Here is a 19626-nt window from a genome sequence, read left to right on the forward strand (position 1 = left end):
AGTGTTTTTGCTGTGTTGTTGCCTGCTGTGCCTCTGGCTCTGTGATCCATTCAACTAATAAACACAGAGCAAGCACCAATTTCTACCTATTTACACTAAATTTTCAATTCAGTTCAATCCAATATTACTTTATTTCCCCATTTTTTAGACTAGATTATTTTATCTTATTTCACAGCCTTTATATTTAACATTTAAAATAAGACAAAGAGCAGGATAAAGTATCATTTTGTTGACAGCAAGAGTAAACTGCCCAACAGCTTTTTGTGATCAGGGAAGACTAATTCTCAACAAGTCCTTTCAAAGCTTTGAAATACATTTTTAGGATCAGATTCATATTGAACAGAGCGTTGTTAAAACACACAGCGCTCCCCACTTGAATCTGACCATCTCATGCTAATATTTACATAGAGGCCAATCAAGTTTTCTGTTATCAGTCAATGGTCTGATATAGAGCCTTGATGGAGGCTCTTATCTTCAAATAACACAACCAGCGAGCCAATGCACTGCATGTGTTTGAGTTTGTGTATGTGTGTGTGTGAGAATGGGAGAGGACCGGACAGTGTGAGTGTGTGTGTTCATGCACGGCTAAAAAGAAGCCGATCGATAGCTTCCTCTTGGCAGTAGATTTACCGTAGCAGTGAAGTCCTCTGTAAGTATCTGTTATCTCTGTGCTATTCATAGCTTCTTATCTTTATAAACTAGTTTCTCCTCAGGTTATTCTACTGGCCCAAAGACAGATCGCACAACACGTTTGAATTCCACTCATTCATTTTGAGAGTTGTGCACATTCTTTGTCTTCGGTCAAACTATTGGCACACACCTGACCTGCTGCGCTGCACAATAAAATGTATTTGAACACTGTAATTTGAACCAAAAGCCCCAACAGGATATCCTGTAGTTTCCTGTTTGCACCAGCAGGTGGTGACTAGTTTCTCCCTAGTTTTACACAGTCCTGTCAGTTTGTTACTAATAAACTCACATAACAACCATGTTATTTTCCAGTGTTTATTCATCATGTGTCAACTCTAATTATATTAATTCACTATTTCATTCCATCGACAAGAGATAGCAGCAAGAAAAGTATTGGTTTAGCCATCCTGGGTCCCTCATTATATTCCAAAGATCATGGCTGATAAGTAGAGCATTCTTGAAGAGCAGCTATGAGGGCTTTAGCGTCATGGTAGAGTAAAACTGCTGTTCATTGTGGCTCATTGGCCAGTGCACTTTCCTCTTATGAGACATGAATCATATTTTTGCTAATTCAAATTGCACATAGTTAAAGAAATTAACATGATGAATCGATAAAATGCTATGAGTTTAAAAGCACAGCTGTATCTTCATTTAACCGACAACCTTTCCCTAAACCATAAACAGTATTATTACTCCATAGAGGTGAGGAGCCTGTGCATTTATATGTGTATGTGTGTGTGGACTTTAATCTCATCAAAGAGAGCGTCTATCACCTCTCATTTACAGACCAAGAGAAGCAGAGGTGAGAGCAAGTAGAAACTTCATAAACCTAAAGCTACGCACTGAGATGTAAACATGTTTTATATCCTCTGTCATCATGAGCCACTTTTAATAACTTACTTCAAACCTCAACGTAATCCTGCCCTAAAAAACACGTTAAGAGGCCTTATGAGATCTCACTTTGAGAGCCTTGGATGTAAGAGGACCTCTCGTAAAAAATCGAGAAGGGAGTAAAAGACGACGTCCTCTTAAAAAAAGGTCAGAGGTGAGGAGGCTCTAACTACCACTAATCTGAGCTACCAGGGATTTGCTTCGAGGAATGCACACACCAGCACGCACACACAAACAATATTGTCCCAATAACCTCTAATATGAGGCCACAAAGTGGTGTTATGAAGCAGTGCAAAAGAGGTCACCTACTAAGCATTGTAAGAGTATCATCCATTTAGGTCTAACAGAGGCAGCACGGGGGGGGTCTGTTTATTCGTCCTGTACAACTCTTGTTGTGAAGGACGTTACAGAAGGTGTCGAGTGTCACTACAGGAGGAGCAATCTGGATAATAACAAAGATGTGGAGTTATCTACTCTCTATATCTCTGTGTGGGCTACAAGCTCAAGGCAACACTATCTACAGTTAGCTTAACTCAGCTGAATGGTGAATGGTCACATTGCTTTATGGGAAATGAAGGAAGACCCTGAGTGTTATAGAGCAGGGGTTCCCAAAGTGGGGGTCGGGACCCGCCTGGGGGTCGCGAGGCACTGAGAGTGGGGTGGCAAGATGATTTCCAGAAATCAAATAACATTTGAAAATGATAAGAAACACTGCATTTTAGCTGTAAATGTAAAAAAAAGAAACAGATAAAAGTAGTAGTCAAAATTTAGAAGAAAACTATGCAAATAAGTTTTCCTCTTCATGTTCAGACGCTTACAGATTGCGTCTAAGCGTGGAAAATGACCTATTAGTGGCTGTGTCCAAAACTAAACCATCTCGTTAGGAGAGATTAACACTGAAACATGGTAATTCCCAAAATATTAATTTGCACAGCAACAACGTTCAAATGGTTCCTCAGTATTGCTGTTTATGGATATTACTTTGACTGAGATATTCTTCTTCTAAAGTAATAAGTTGAAAATTAAGTTTGCACATGAAAGTAACGACGTTCACTCATAAGTAACATGGATGTTACTCGGACTGAGGTATTCTGCTTTATATGTAAAATCACATCCTTGTTGTCGTTTTGTGTTGTCGCCAGTCTATGGCCCATTATTGGTCTGTTATTTTGGGGGCTGTGGGCTAAAAAGTTTGGGAACCCCTGTTATAGAGGAGCAATGCTGCTATTTATGATCTGGTGGCGATGAGGGCAAAATCTGACTTCCTGCATCTCACATCCCAAAAAAATTGTTTCAGTTGAATGAGAGTTAAAAGAGGGAGGACATGAGGGCACATGTTAATTCCTGTTGAGAAGTGGAGGCTAGGAATGTAGTGTCCTACCCAGGCTCGCTCAGCGCAGCACTGACTGGTGATAGAATTGCAGCTGGGATCCTGATGTTTGGAAAAATGGTTACATTTTTTTCTGAATCTTTGATCTGAGTTCACCTGCGACAGGTTTGTGTCACTTAAAGAGTCAGTGTTGTCCACACACACTGGCTGCTGCCACCCCGATCACATGACTCATGCTAATCCAGCTGCGTTCACACTGCAGACGGGTTCACGTTTTAACGTTTAACTTCTGGAAAGCAAAACGCGGCTACAGTGTGAACGCAGACGGGGGTTAATACACACACCAGGAGCGAGCCGTCGAATCAACCAACCACAGTCTAGTTAACTACAGCGTGGGTGAGCACACGTGCACTGTGGGGACAACGGGAGGGATGCCCTCCCCCGCTGAATACTCACCAGAGAAATAAACTGCAGAGAGGAGGAGGAGGAGGGAGGAAGAAGAGATGGAGATGGAGGTGAAGAGAGGAGAGCAGAGATGGGCAGGTGACACCCACAGCCAGGAAGGCGAGAGAGGAAAGAGTTAAAAAGAAAAAAAAACACTGGAAAAGAACTGGCGGCATGGTGAGAGGCAACGAAAAGTAAACGTAACAAGACAGAGAGAGAAATGGAGGAGTGAAAGTCATAGACAGAGAAGACTGTCTGAATAAGCAGAGAAACAAAACACAAATAGGGAAATGAAAAAAAAGAACACACGTTCACAATTAGAGTGAAGAAACAGAAGTTTGGAGCAAACAAAAAGTCAAACAAACGAACCTTTATTTCTCTCTGCTCCACCGATTTCTCCCAAATCTGTTGGTCATAGGCGCCAATCTGGGGAAACAAGAAAAAACAGAAAAGAAGTTAATGATGAAAGATGAAGAGTAGAGCTACAGAGGTGAGAAAACAGAGCAGAGTTTTAGTTTCTATATGTTCACACCAAAAACCACAACAAAGCTTAAGTTCCCTTCAGTATTCTTTCACATCAGTGAGTAATAACCTCAGTGAACAGGACAATGTTTTTCTCATGAAGGATCCGTCACAGGAGCTGAAAGGACTCATTTATAATTATGTAATTCCTCGGTTTTCTCTCCCTGAAATTGAAAGAAGTGTCACCTCCCCTTCATTTTGTCGGCCACATGAGTTATTATTTTAAGACATAACAACAGAGTGTGAAGGGTCTTCAAGAACAGATCATTATGATGAGTGTTTTGTTTGTGTGGGAGCCGTCACGACTGTGTTAAAGATTTCTTTTAAAAAGAGCCGCAATGTTGAATGGAGCCACAGAGACGCATGGACAGGACAACCCAAGTTTAAACAGACCGGAGGCAAAGTTGTGCCTAAACACATGCAGATACACGAGAGGCGTCATATTCCAGTTCATTTGACATTTTCTGTATCAGCTTGTTGCAGCACAGCGATGTTTAACTATATACTGATTGTGCAAAGACTGGTACGCACACTGGAGACAACACATCAAATCAGTAGATACATACAGTATAATAGCAAAGAGCGCTGGGGACAATACGTACAGCGGTGCATATCTGATTCTAAATAAGTCTGAGCTTATCGTGTGTGTCAAATGTTTTCTGGGTTAAAGTCGCCCCCCCCCTCACCCACGGGCACGATGGAGCTGAGTTTTGTTTATATACTGAGCACACGCACATGTTAGCATGCTAACAAACATGATTCACATCCTGCCACTAGTTTCAAATGATGCCTGTGATAAATAGTTTGTGGCAGTTTAATGTTTCCCCGGCAGCAAGTGTATGGGAACGTAAACAAAGCAGGGTCTGATATTTGTTGTTGTTGTCGTCTTGCAAAGACTTTTCAAGCGTTTAGACTCTTGCAAATGTTTTATGGAGGAAGGAAGTGCACACACACAGAGCTCAGAGGTCACACACATGCATTTGGTGACTAATGCCAAAAGTAAACAACTTGTTTGTTCATAAGAAAACTTCACGTGTTACTGATAAATGCAAGATTTCCATGAGAAATTTGGAACTCTTTAGCCGCGCAGGAGGAATACGACGGGTTGAAGAGGTCGAAACACTTTAGAAAACCAACCAAACATGTGAGTGGATCACACAACAACCAATATTTACAGTATGTGTCATTTTTCTTTCTCTTATTTACTTCCATGTTGCTTTTTTGTCCAAAAATTTGAGGTAAAACCTGTGAGACTGGTCCAACAGAGGTCAGGTTCAACCTCAGGGAAGTTTACAAGAAACCTCTCTGACAAGATGAACGTGTCCTTTAGCCAGTATTTATCACTGTCACACACACACACACACACACAGGGCGGGTGTGTGTGTGTGTGGGGGTGACTCTGGGGAAATGCATGCGACGCCACCTGTCACCGCACAGAGAACACTGGGATCAATAGACCTGCACAGTGTGTACACGAGGCTGGTGGAGTGGTTAATACATGCCTAGGGAGATCTATGACACAGACACATACAGTATGTGGTGTGTCCATACGCCACTGACAGGACAAAGAGATGGTCAGAAAGACAGAGAGACAGAGATACACAACGAGAACAAGATATATTTGTTCTCGTCTGACCTTGGAACACACAACACGAACACAACCCAAGGTCAAACTGTGCCTCATTTCACCCAGTCTGTGTTGTTACAGTACAGTAGCTTCTTCTTTCTCCTTTTCTTAATCTGCAACGTCAAAACCAGCAGATAAAACTCAGCTCCTACTGCGTCAGGGTTAGGGAGAGAAAGGACGATAGGAGGCCAACGTCACACAGATCGGTTGCTATTTCATAAAGCGTGTGTGCGTTTCAAACACATAAGAGGATCAGCTGATGGTCTGACCTCAGCAGATCAGTGTATTCATGTGAGAGTGTGTGTGTGTGTGTGTGTGTGTGTGTGTGTGTGTGTAAGGCGTCGAGTCTGGGTCGCCCTGCTTGCGAGCTCGCCAGTGGAAACTCTGCATCTTTAATGAGATTTCATTAAACATGGATAGAGAGAGAGGAGGAGGGAGGTCGAAGGCATGTGAGGAACAAAATGAGGAGAGACAGAAACACAGGAGAGAGAGAAGAACTGAGGATGAAGAGAAAGTGGCTGTGATGCAGGTTAAAGAGAGACGTTCTCATTCCTTCTCCTCCTTCTCTCATCTCACCATTGTAACTGACCAATAACCAGGGCCGTTGCTAGGAATTCTGGGCCCCCTTAAAGAATACTAAAGTGGTCCCCTACCCCCTGACTTTTCCTTTTTTTTTTTCTTAGACTACATATGTATTATCATTTTTTATTTAGCCTACTTTGTTTTGATGCTAATGCAGCATTACTATGAGTACTAGTCAGGGTCTTATGCAGAATAAATCAGTCATACAAAGATTAGACTACTGGGGTTTTTGTGTCTGTATCAGTTTTGTCTCTATATATCAGTATCTGTGCTATAACACTCCGATCCTCACTATGTGATATCCCAGTGTCAGTGACCAGATACCAGCACGAGGTGCGGGTCACACAGCTTTACTTTACTGTCATTACTGCCACTGTATCGCACGTTGAATGCTTTGCTTTCATTCTGAAATGAAGCAAGTGGCTCCGACGCCGTCGACATCCAGCGGGTCACGTTGTAGAATTAACTGTGTGCCCCAAGGTGAAACCAAAGCTAATCTCAGAGGAGCATCCACAAGCTTTTCTGCAGCCGGCGCAAAGTAATTCAACTTATTTACTGTAACTTGTTTGGTCTGCAAGTCGTTAAGTCCTGAGTTCATGTCGCTGCTTGTTCTTCTCACTGACCTGATGACGTGAGACCAGGAAACGAGTCAGGAACGTGGCATTCCTTATTTTAGCATTGTTTACAGTACACGATGATTATGAATTATCATGTTATGTTATTGTGTCATGGATATAAATATGGCTAGACTGTTTGGCCGTGAAAACTTGATACATTCTGAAACGACACCACTGTGAGATATGACAGTAATAAACCACGTTTATTTAACTGCAGCATATTAACCAAAGCAAAGTGGCAAATAAATAAGCTAACATGGACAAGGAGTCCTGGAAGTTCTCAAAACAGAAAGGGAATCAAACCGTCTACAGCTCCATGACAAATGGAGAAAAACAACCTTCAAAGGAGAATAAAGTGATACGATCAAAAGCTACTAAATGGACCTTGATTTGGAGATTGTTTTGTCAGAAAATTGTTTATCTGGCCCTCGAAACAAAAATAGCAACATTGCCAGTCTACAATGATGAACTGAAAAACTAAAAACAAATTTAATACTATACTATATTTTATAATCACATATACTATAGTATTTATGTTCTCTGTCATCAGCAAAGATCATCGTCTTCATTCTTCTGTTTGGCAGCAACAGAAATTAACTGTTTATCACTGTGTCTACATTGTTTTAGCCTAAGAGGCACAGTTTCTGTTTCTCTTGCCCTTAAACACAACATTAATGCACCATGGATTACTACACTACTTTAATCTGCTTTATAGTATTTTACATTATTATTGTCAGGTTGTGACACGTGTGGATCCTGAGGCGCCACCAGAGGAGATCAACTGTTCCCAACGCTGGAAAACATTAAATCTGACGTCTGACTGATTTACTGTGTGACATTTGGGCTGACAGCTAATTTTCCACATCACTCAACCTATTAAAATATACACACACACACAGAGACACACACAGACACCACACACACTCAAACTGGAGAGGATATTGAGTGTATGTGGAGGGCAGCCAGAGGGCAAGCATGACCAGAGCAGAGAGATAAAGGTGGAGAGGGGGTGCAGATAAGAAGGAAGGTGTGGGATGGAAAGAGGAGTAAATCACACACACACACACCTTGTTACATCATGGAGTAGCGAGTTAACTGAGATCTGGTGGAGTGGAATTAACGGCACTGTAAATCCTCTTATCGCCACACACACTCTCATCCTTACATCATCTGTTTGATCGTCCTCTCTCAAAATAAATTAGTTCATAACGCTTGAATTCCTCAACTTACCTCTCCATCATCATGTTTTGTCATTAATATGAGAAAAGAAACTACTTAAAGGTTATAGCTACAACTTTTTCATCAAAAGGATACATTTTTCAAAAATAATGCATCCACAGAATGTCTAGAGGGGTGCAGAATAAAAGTATTAATTTTACTGAATTTTTTAAAAATAGTATATAAATAATTGTTTAATAAATTTTGGCGGGTCCGAAATATGTAAATATTTACATCTGGTTACGTTGGCAACGTCGGCATGGAATGATCTCTGTGGCAACAGCATTAGAACTTTAGCTACTGCTGTAACTGGCAACCAGTAAAACGGAAGGTTGGAGTGAGAGCAGGCAGTGTGAGTTCTACACCTACTGGCCAGAAGGAATTAAACTTGTAGCTATCACCTTTAAAATGAATAAAATACGTCTTTATCAGCTTCTAGAGGTTAAATATTCTCGGCCTCGGTGAAATAGCAAATTAATCGTCAATGATTTTACTGAGAAAAAATCACAGACTTCGGTGATTTGACAGTCAAATCAAGAGCTGAGAGTGCAGTAGTGCACCAGAAGGCAAGATGATGATGATGATGAGGCCAAGTGTGCCGCTGCGGCAGTGCTGGGGTCACCATGGCGACGGATGGAGGGACGATCCAGGCGGGGAGAGGGAGAGAGGGATTATGTCGGCGAAGCAACACAGTTATATAACAACTGCCTCTGCAATGGAGGGAGCGTTACACACAGACACACACACACACACAGAGGGACGCTGGTGGAGCGGGTTAACGTGTGTGTCCACACAGCAGAGAGACACTTGTAGGATTTAACACATTAACGCACTTATCAGCTGGGACTGATCTACATTGTTGTTCATCTCTTATCTGTTGTGACAGACGAGCTGGGGATCAAGTGGCATCAAGCTGAAAGGGACCCGAGTGTCAGATCACAGGAGTGTGTGTTGACTTTTCAAATACACAATATTTGCTTGGCATTGACTGGCTGGCTTTGAAGCTGCTCTAATGGATCACATGTGTAATGTGGGATATGTCATTTGCGGTGATGATGACCCTCCAAAGAGTAATCACCGAGTGTGTGGCTGCTCTCAGCTCCACAGAGCGGCTCAGCATCTCTCAGCTCATTGTTTTCATTTGTTAAATCTCGTTTTCACGACTCTCGTTGCGCACAATGTGGAGCTCTTTTGTTAAAGAGACCCTGAGGAGTTTGCTTTTAAGAGTCTCGTATTAATGTGGATGAATCTACGTTACCCACATTTGTTAATGGATCCATTTTCAACTTGTCTTTATAGTTATTTTGACATCATTATTTAGTGGTCGACTCGCCCAGCATTTCCTAGTTTCGGTTTTCCACTATTCATGGGAGTAACGCCACTGAATCGCTGACGGTATCTGATCGTCTTCGAACCTCCGACTTTCGTTCTTGATTAATGAAAACATTCTTGACAAATGTTTTCGCTTTTGTCCGCCTTGCGCCGGTCCAAGAATTTCACTGTGCTTGCGGAGGCTCATACAGAATGTAGTGAGAACCCTTCGCTTTCCGAAACTCCTCGTAGTCCCTTGAAGACGGAGCTAGCACAAACTAGCCAACAGTCAAAGTAAACAACTTGCATTCAGGAGTGGAGATCTGGATACGTCCCTAAGGAGTTGGTGGAGACCACAACAGAGGAAACATTGGACTTTACAGAGCAGCACCCAGAGACATGTCTCCACATCAGGGTTAATGGGAGTGTATCAGATGCATTTATCAGTGAGATTATTAGAATGTTAATGTTGATGTAGGTTAAGCAATTAGTTGCATTGATAAATCAATGCAGAAAATTGTAGATTATTGTGATAATCAGTTACAGAAGAATTTTACAGCATCAAAAAACAAAATGGGGAGTGATGAATCCACTGTAACAAGGGTCACTGAGGAGCTGCCAGTTGATAAGTAACTCTTCATTTTCCTTTCCTACTTCCTACTTGCCACTAAATCTTGAGAGTCTCTGCAGTGAGACCGTCTGTGGTGGAAAATCCCTCGCCTACTTGTGGCAGCAACTTAATAACATATATCTGTCTAGGTGTGGCCATTTCCGACACACTCGTTAACCACCAGTGCAAACACACAGAGACACCGACCTAGTGTGCAGACTGGTGCTTTCAGTTTCAGAGTGGTATGAAATATTTTCAGAGAGAGTTTAGGGCTAAATGGACACACAATGTTGTTTCATTTTGCACCTGAAACCCACACCAAGAGCCATTTTCATTTTAAATAATGTTAAAGCCCATATTTTTTATCAGTCATCTTGTCCAACCAACAGCCCAGAATGTCAGGATGTCGATCAGCTGACTAATCAATTAATCAACTAAATAATTCCACCACCGATAATGATCATGTTCCAAAAGAATTTAAATCATAAAATCATTACTGATCACAGCCACTTGAAGAACAAAAGACAGCAGCGGTGGAGGTGTGGTGGTTCGCCACAGAAATCCAAAACGGATTCACTGACTGAACCAGTGAAAGAACAATTAAAAGGAATTGGGGTCAGACAGCTGGTTGTGGCATGCAGATTAACCTCTGTGCTGTGTTTTCACGCTGCTATGGCAACATACGGAGAAGTGTGTAAGATCTATTCTCAGCTCCAACAGGTGTGTGTGTGTGTGTGTGTGACAAATGGTAAAACCTCCTTTTAGAAGCCAAAAACACACACACACACAACATTTACTGAGTGGAAATCTTTTTCCTTTGCTGCTTTACCTCTTGAACTTCACACTGTAAACAACTGAAGTCAAAAAATATGTTTTTCACAGTTGTTTCCGCTATGATGATGAATCATAGCGGCTGTTTTTAGCCTTTCGGCGAGTGCGCTGATCAATAACAACCAATGAGTACATTCCTTTTGTGGGTCAACAAACTTTGCAGGCAAACTGCAGATTGGCTGCGTTCAGTTTAGAAATGTTGTCTTTGTCTAGAGAAAAATAAGGTATTGTGTAATTTTTCATTACAGGCTTTTGTCCTTTCTGTTATTATCTTTATTTATTGATTTCACATTTTCCAAAAGTTTACTACAGTGCTGCACAGATGCCATTTTGAATGACAAAAGTTAGTCATTTTCAAACAGTAAACTTATCAATTCACCTGTGATTTTCTGCCTAAACTGTTGGTGTTACACATTCACCAATATGTGATATATGAGGCAACTTGGTTATTTATGTGCCGTCTTCTCTAAATCTAACCACATCCTGTAAGGATCCCATCACACACGGTCGATGGTATTGATGAAGGATATATTCCCTCTGAGGCTCTCTGATCCTGAAAAGTCATTAACGTCCACTCATCTCACCCACATACCAAGGATATGAACTGTGTTGTTTATGTCTTAAATTAGGCCTTAAATCCGCTGCACAAAGATAATAAGATGATTTATTACAGTGGAACTTTTAGGGAAACTAGTTGCCAGTTTCCTATTTGGCAGAAGCAAATATTTTGTCCGACCTATAAAAAGACACAAAGTCTGTCTGGTTCCGTGGCAGATATAGACGACACTGGCACTCTGGTCAGAAACACGACTTGCACACAAATATGACACTGAATCTATTTGCAGCCTGATTTGAGACAGCACCGTCAGAAATATCCTGTGACTCATACGGAGCGCTGGCTGTGGAGCCGAGGATGTTCAGCTTCACAGACCTGCTTGGGAATCGTTCAACCTCTGAGCTGGGGGGTCTCTCATTGTCTCGCTCGCTGGTCATATCGGGAACTAGCACGCATGGGATCATGGGATTTCTCTTGCACTCTGACGGTGAAACGCTGAATAAAGCCATTACACATTAGAAACACTCCTGGAGGGGCTGCGAGACGAGTTTAGCTCGTTTCTGTGATAACTTATGATCCAGATGTTCAAGAGGGTTTTTTTTTTTTAAATCTTAGACTTCTTCTCCGAAAAACAAAGAGACCCAGTGATTCAATCCAGTAAAAACAATGAATAACACAGTTTCATATTGGAAATCTGTTTCTCCTGTTACGCTCGATGAACACAGGACATTCAGGGGGAGTTTGGAGAGCTTGTTTCTCTGATAGACGTCCAGTAAAAGTTCCTCAGTCGATTAAAATAGATATTCATATCAACAAAGTGAAAATGTGTCTAAAAACTGGAGAAAATGAAACAGGACTGTTGATAAAAAAGTATGGATAGATTGAAAACGTATCCCTTACATGTGGAAAAGTTATACATTGTACCTTTAACATACAGTCGTGTTTAGGGTCAGGTTTTATTTGACTTTGTATGATTGGGTTGTTTGCTTGACAGACAACAGACTTAGCAGGCATCTATTTACATTTCTGAAATAACAAAAGAAGAAATGTAAATATTAGGGTAGCCAATTGATTAAATTACAATCACAAGTCTGTATCCATTCCATACTTAGAGAGAATCATAAAACACGCACGTCCTCCAAACAATTAATCTAGGTGCTGGACTATAAAGAAGAACACTAGAGTGAACAGCACACTAGATTCTGCTCCTGAATATTTTAAAGCAGATATCATCGGCACGGCCGTTTCGGCTAATGCTGTGTTCAAGGCAGGCTTTTGAAACCGTAAGTTACAGCTTCAAGTCACAACTACGACTTGGTAGCGTTCCAGGTAACCCGTAGCTCGTGTTTTTACCGTCCTGTTGTCTGTGAAAGTTCCCTATAACGGCCACTCGTAACTTCCGACCCGTGAACTCGTACCAGATCGAACTGGTATGACTTCACAGGAAGGAAAAACACAAAGTACGAGTTTCCTTGAACGCACCATGAGTTAGCAGCCCCCGCCCTTGTCAGGCATCAATTGGTCCTCGTGCTACGTCACCACATTCACGCGCATCCCTTGGCTGCACACACAGCCCTTCATGCCGTTCTCTCCCCTCATTGGATAACACTTGTATCCCACAAGGAAAATTTTCTCCTCGGGTTACAGCAGAGCAGAGTGACGGAGAGACTCGTGTTTAGGCTGAAATACTTCATGTAAGTGATTGCTGACGGAAAATAGGACTATTTAGGACTTATATTAACAAAAACATTCCACTGATATCTGCTTTAATGTGAGTGTCACCACATGTGACGTTTTGGGTCGAGGCCCTTCATCAGATCCATTCCATACTATTCCAAAATCTGTCTTCATAGGAACTGTTTTCTTAGCAGAAAGCAAGTTATTATTATTAATCTGGAATAACAGGACTCTGATTGTAAATGTCATGTAAGCAACACAGGCTACGTTTTATTAACCTCCATTGTTCTTAGATGAAAGGTCAGAGGTGGCCATCTCAAAACTTCATCTACTACAATCAAAAGCCCAACCTGGAGTGAGACCAGCCCCTCGTCCTCACTCTGATTCCATCACAATGACAGCATCCACAACACAACACAACACAACACACCAAAACCACTGGTGTGAGCCAAGGGAACAAACGCGAGCTGTTTTCCACCACACGAGGCCAGTTAGGAGTCATTTTAAAAATACGCACACTTAAATACTCTCCCGAGGGTTGGGCTTCTTTATTTGGCGGGATTTCAGGTGTTCGTTTAAAGCCAAACCTCAGAGTATGTTTCGCCCTCGTATTTTTAGCAAAGTCAAAGAGGGACTATAATACAAGCCTGCCTCTGCCCTTCAGGCCTTGGCTATATCTGCTGTGTTATTGACCACTTTCATGGATCCCAGGATGCACAGGGATAGAAGTAACAGTTGGAGATAAATAAAAAATCTTCTTGTCCTGGTGACTCAAACTGCTCAGACAAGAAGGGCCTTGGTTATGACGTGGGAAATCCACAAACATGATCTGCAATGGAGTATCCGTGTCGCGTCTCATTTACACTCAGATAGGCAGGAGAAAAAGAAAAAAAACAACAACCTCATAACAGAGGTGCAGAAGCCCTGAGGACAGACTGGAGTCATCTGCTCCTTAGGAAGGGCTCCATTCAGTCATGACTCAGCAGTTGCAGTGAGTGGTGAGCCTCTGCCCAGACAAGCTTTTAATCCAGTTTCTTAGACTAATCTTATGGATCTAAGACCAAATTGAAGACTTGAAACCTTTCGATTGTTACCAGCGACTAAAATTTGGGACAAATCTAAAAACCAAAATAAGGAAAAACAAACAAAGTAGTGTTTAGAGTGATCTGATTCTAGTGAAAGCCTCTGTTGCTGCCTCCATCTGCCAGGTGCCAGCACAAGATCAGAGAGAGAGTGGATGTAGAGGAAATAAAAAAAAAACAGGCTGAGAGACAGGGCAAGAAGAGAGGCGGACGGGGTCACAACATAACGACAGGGAGACAGGTCTGTGAGGACAGAGAGCCGGGGTGTAAGCTGAGAGCTACAGGGTAGGTGGGGGGCAGAGCTGGAGTCCATCAGAGGATCTGATATCTGAGACCATGGAACAAGACGACACACAACACCGGGCCGGTTTCACACTGTGCCGAGCGGCCCGACTCGGCTGCCGCTGCTGCTGCTGCCGCCGCTGACAGGGCCGCAGGGTTGACTGCCAACACACCGATGGATCAATAGGGGTCTGCTCGCTCAAATATCACAATGTCCGTTGTAACTCTGTCTCTTCTGTCTTTCTTTTTCAAAAGGAAAGAAACTGAACAGCAACAGAACACGTGAGATTATAGCAGCTGTATTTATAGAGTGTGTATACTAGACAGGAAGTTGCTACTTAGAGACGGCACTGCCACCACAGACTAATCTGCCATTTATTTTTAAACTGTAACATCCCTTTCAGCGCACACTGGACTGAATTCTTCTTAAAACAATCCATCAATAATGTATATAGTTTTGTGTATGTAAAGGTTAACAGTGAGCCTGCATCACATTAGCATTTTTTTTTAACAACATTGAGGTCAGTTTCAAAATTTTATATTACACAAGAGCAGAAACAAAAAGTAAATAAGAAATTCACTCTTACATGCAGAAACTCTTTTTGAACCCCTTTTATTAAGTGCATGTCTTTTTTCATGGTTGCTAAGTTATTGTTTTATACTTTTAAAGTCGTAATAACATTAGTTGGTTTATCATTCATACAGGAGATCAACTCCAATCTGCATCTTCTTGATTTTGCCCATTCAAAATTTAAATGTCTACAGGATATTCTGCATGATTTAACAGCACTTCAGACAGATCTTCAGCATATACTATCATTTAACCAGAATTTTTGTTTTGCTTTTTAAATTAGGTCAAATTTTCTATTTTCCATCTTTCTTCTGCCTGTTTTCTTTTTAAAAAAAAACTTTTTGATACTGACATTTTTGATACTTTTACAATAAAAGAAAAGTAAAGAAGGTGCCTGGGGAGTCTCTTCATACATTGATGCATCTGTACATCCATGTGTGTGTATGTGTAAACACACGTGTAGCCAGGTAGGCTCATCAGCGCTGGCTGGGTGATGAGGGCCTTTGGCGCTTGTGTGACACCGATATCACAACGCCCAAGTTAAAATACAGTCAATATAGCAAAAGCTGCTTTTAAAACATAAATTATCCCTTTAAATGACTGGAAATGATCAATTATTTTTTTTAGATAAGCAGCAAATATACAAAATCAAAATAAGTGTGTACATTTTAGTGTGAATGAACAGCATCTTACCTTTTTCTGGTACCACACCACAGCATCTTTTACTTTGGAAGCCATTTACATGTCCCTTCTCCCCGCCTAGGGCATCTTAGACTGAAAACACAAAACACACAGCGACAGAGAGAGAGAGAGAGCAGTGTGAGCCAGGGAGTAATGAGGTGAGGGAGGAGGACCGAGGTCTATATACCTGGTAGGCAGGTGTGTCTTGACAACTCACAAAGGAGGGAGGGAAAGAGGGACACACACTTGCACACACTTGTTTATGCTGATTAGTATAAAGGCGTTTACTCAGCCTTTTTAGAAAACATGACACACAAACACGAACACACTATTGATGTCTATTCATTCCATCATTTTTCCCCTGAATCTCACACACACACACACACACACACACACACACACACACCCCTAATGAAGTCCATCACTCGATCACGTTGTCTCCCTTGACACCCGTCTTACAACATAAACAAAGGCAGTCTTTCTATGAGCCTGCATGGAGTATGCTGAATCATAAACACCCACACGCACACACACGCACACACACGTTTACTGATTAGACTCTGTAAACTGAATGGTTTTTTCCTTGGGCCTTGTTGTAAATGTAGTTAGCAATTACTAAAAAACTGAAAGATTCAAAGGTCGTGTGCAGTTCAAGAAGAGGGACGAAGTCAGGCTGAAAAATCTCACATTTTATGACAACAAATTTTAAAAAAAAAGAGAGAGAGAGAGAGCACTCACATCTCCTGACCCGAAGGTCATGAGGAATATTCGATTATTTTAATATCTCAATAATAGAGTTATTCTGCTGGTGATGTGTAGACCATAAAAACTGAGGATCATACAGGTGCAAACCTCTAAATGAAGGTTTGTTTTTAATTTAAAGGTCCAGTGTGAATATATTTGTTTAAGTGTATAGTCGCGATAAAATACACTTCGTTTGGTTTTTGTAGCCTCATAATTATTCTTTTATAGCAATGGTCTTGCTTTAGAGAGTGTTGCCATCTTGCGCCGCCATGTTTGTACGGCAGCCTGAAAAGAAAATCCTGCCAGCCAGAGAGCGAGTTTCACGTTCATAAATAAACCAACGAAGAAGAAGGAGGAAGGAAAGAAGGAGTAGGAAACAGCAGATATATCGTAAAATAGTTTAGATCTTAACTTCATCGTTCCATGCTCCTGAAATACTCCCAGTCGTCCCAGTCTTGGTTAACATCTTTTTATCCTCACCGTCACTTTGCCGACAGGAGGGGTGAGTGCGAGCGAACGCTGCGATCTAGAATCTGAATGCTAGATATCATGGTTTCCCCCCCCCTTTTTTTTTTTACACACTGCATCTTTAAAGGGACAACGAGGAGTTTTGGAAAAGCGAAGCGTTTTCACACTACATTTATGAGCCTCCGCACCGTAAAATTCTTTGACCGGCACAAGACGGACTCATGTTTTCATTCATGAATAATTAAAGTCAGAGGTTCAAAGAGGTTCACATACCGTCGTAGTTCCGACCATAAACGGCGATTTGGCTGCGTTATTCTCATGACTCGCCACGAAGGAAACGCTGGTCGGCTCGACCAGCATTTCCGCCACCACTAATAATAACAAAATAACGATAGAGACAGAACGATATATTTATCGAAAATGGGCCCATTAACAAGTGTGGGTAGCAGAGATTCATCCACATTAACGTGAGACTTTTTTATAACCGAATAGAAACTCCTCGTTGTCCCTTTAATTGAACTGATCTACGCAGGGTGGCAGAGTGGTGCAATGGTCACCTAAGAGCAAGAAGGGTTCTGGGTTTGATTCCCAAACCCTGGGACTCTTTCTTTGTGGAAATGTGCATGTTCTCTCTGTACCTGTGAGGGTTCCCCAGCTTCCTCCCACAGTCCAAACACATGCAGACTAGGCCGACTCTAAACTGTCCATACGTGTGGTAGAGGTGACGGATGAATGATGTATCTCAAACTGTTCCCAAGAGGAAACTGGAGCAAACTGTCTAGCAGACATTTTCAATTCTTTGGTAGAGGGACACTAGACTACAACCTGACAAAACTACATCCCTTTCATGTTTGCAGTTATATCACCAGATGCAATCAATAGACAACTTGTGCTAATATTCATGACTGACCATATTTTCATGATCAGTTGTACCTGAAGCGCTACTATTACTACTACTATTATTACTACTACTACTACTAATCTCCAACCCGACTGAGTCCACAGTTTATATTGGAGGCTGCAGTGTGTCAGTGTTACAGTGAGTCGTCTTTGAAACAGGATCTTCTGGTGATGGACGTGATGTGAGCTGTTTGCTGTGGTTAAGAGCAGGAAGAGTTACTTGACCCGAAGAATAACAAGTGAGATATTTCATCATTGTTTGTAAAATGTTATTAAAGATATTTTCTTTCATAAATCTGGATATAAAATGTCTTTGAAACACACACAGTATCAACACAAAGGCTGCAAGTGAATTGGCACAGGTGTCAAGAGGATGATGTCAAGAGGAGGACGAGTGAAGGAGAAGATGTGGTCAGAGAGATGAAAAAACATGGAGTCTTTGCGGTTAGCCGCTCTTCTCTCTCTGCCTCTGCATCTGTTCCTTCCTCCTCTGTCTCTCCGTCTCTTTGCATCTCTTTCCCTGTTATGCAAGTGCAGCACCGTCCTGCTGAGCGAGTGGCCGGGATGGAGGAGTGGATAGATGGAGAGAGATGCAGGGCAGTGGCTTTGGGCCAGGGTGAAACAGCAGGCAGCGGGAGCAAGTCCAGTAAATATGACTCAATCCAGTCAAACCTTCCAAAAAATGAGATGCTTTTTTTCTCCCCGGAGCATCTTCATGAAGTTTTTTTTTTGCCATGTATTTTGCATACTGACTCAGGTTTGAACATTTAACCCACCAAAGATATTTTCCTCTGCATGTGAAGGCCTGTTGACTCTTCCATTCCCAATAAACAAGGTTTTTTTCACTGGAAAACCTTCATTTTCATACGTCTTTTCCATTGAAGCTTCACTGTGTGTCAGTTTCTTCTTCTTCAGAAATCCAGCTCATACAGCAGGATGGTTAACAGCTCCGAACCGACACACCTAGCGTTCGTGCGCGTGTGTGATAAACTTGCCGCTTAGAAAAAGAGTAGTGTTAGTGTGAGAGTGAGTCGACGTCCTCCTCGTGCTCAAAGCTGCGGTGGAGCGGGTCCAAGCTGTGTGTCAATGTGAAGAGTGTGAAGTTCAAAAGCAGGAAGGAGGCAAAAGTTTCTGCTCGGGCCAATTGTGACCTGTTTCTACATCACAGCGGTCTGCTAGTAGAGTAACACACACACACACACACAAAACCAGCAGACTAATGCAAAACTGCAAAGCACTCAGTTCTTTAACCTATAAGTGCTGCTGCATGCTGCTCGCACAGCTGCAGTAGTGTGTGTGCGTGCGTGCACTTTTGCCCCAGAAGGCAAGAGTCATTTTTAGCAACAGGAAGAAAGTCTGTAGCTTGCTGTTGTCTACAATTACGATCATCACTCCTCCCTCCATCCTCCGCTGCTGAGCCACACGATTCCTGCCATAAACCACAGAGCACACGGACCGTCGCGACCACGCTGCCTCTTACCCTCGATCTGTGATCACGTAAATGAAGCGGATCTGAAGCCAAATTCGAAAGCGAGAGAAAAAAAAAGAAAAAAGTGGTGTCTTTGCTGGTTTGTTCTCTTTTATGTGCAGTGCTTGCACTATAGTCCACGGCTTTACAGAGTCAATGAAAGGCTTAATATTAAAACTTCAGTGAAGAGGTGGCGGAGGAAAGGACGGATCAAGAGAGGAAGGAGGCTGTATGCGGAGAGCAAACACAATGTGGAGGGTGAAAAAGCAAGACAAGTATTCTCTGTTCCACTTCCTCTGTTATCATAAACACTGAGATGGGTTTATTTTCACACACACACATATGAGCGTCACTGCCCCGTCCCAACACACCACACCACACCACATCACATCTACACACTGTTCTCACAGCTCCATCAGAGATTTATTAGTTTGGCTCTGCAATGAGAGGAACGTGAATGTAAAACATTCATTTCACAGGAATGACAGGAGCAGCACAGGGGGAAGCAGCCAGTTCCCCTGAAA

At 42.1% G+C, this 19626-nt stretch overlaps 1 protein-coding gene across 4 annotated transcripts in view; it reads right to left on the bottom strand.

Annotated features, from left to right (window-relative positions):
• LOC146962653 (protein PHTF2) overlaps positions 1–19626 on the bottom strand; it is a 41884-nt gene that overhangs the window by 11970 nt on the left and 10288 nt on the right. For 2 of the 4 annotated variants that reach the window (XM_085769487.1, XM_085769485.1), the window contains exons 3-5: positions 15535–15615; positions 3725–3781; positions 3368–3379 (exon numbers count right to left, since the gene is read on the bottom strand). In XM_085769487.1, the coding sequence (XP_085625613.1) occupies positions 3368–3379; positions 3725–3781; positions 15535–15579 (114 nt within the window). In that variant the 5' untranslated portion in view covers positions 15580–15615. The remainder of the gene's footprint in view (positions 1–3367; positions 3380–3724; positions 3782–15534; positions 15616–19626) is intronic. The other 2 variants (XM_085769489.1, XM_085769486.1) reach the window with 1 other exon arrangement.

The sequence above is a fragment of the Trachurus japonicus genome, chromosome 23 (assembly GCF_045865225.1).
Source record: "Trachurus japonicus isolate A0001 chromosome 23, Traja_1.0".
Taxonomy (NCBI): Eukaryota; Metazoa; Chordata; class Actinopteri; order Carangiformes; family Carangidae; genus Trachurus; species Trachurus japonicus.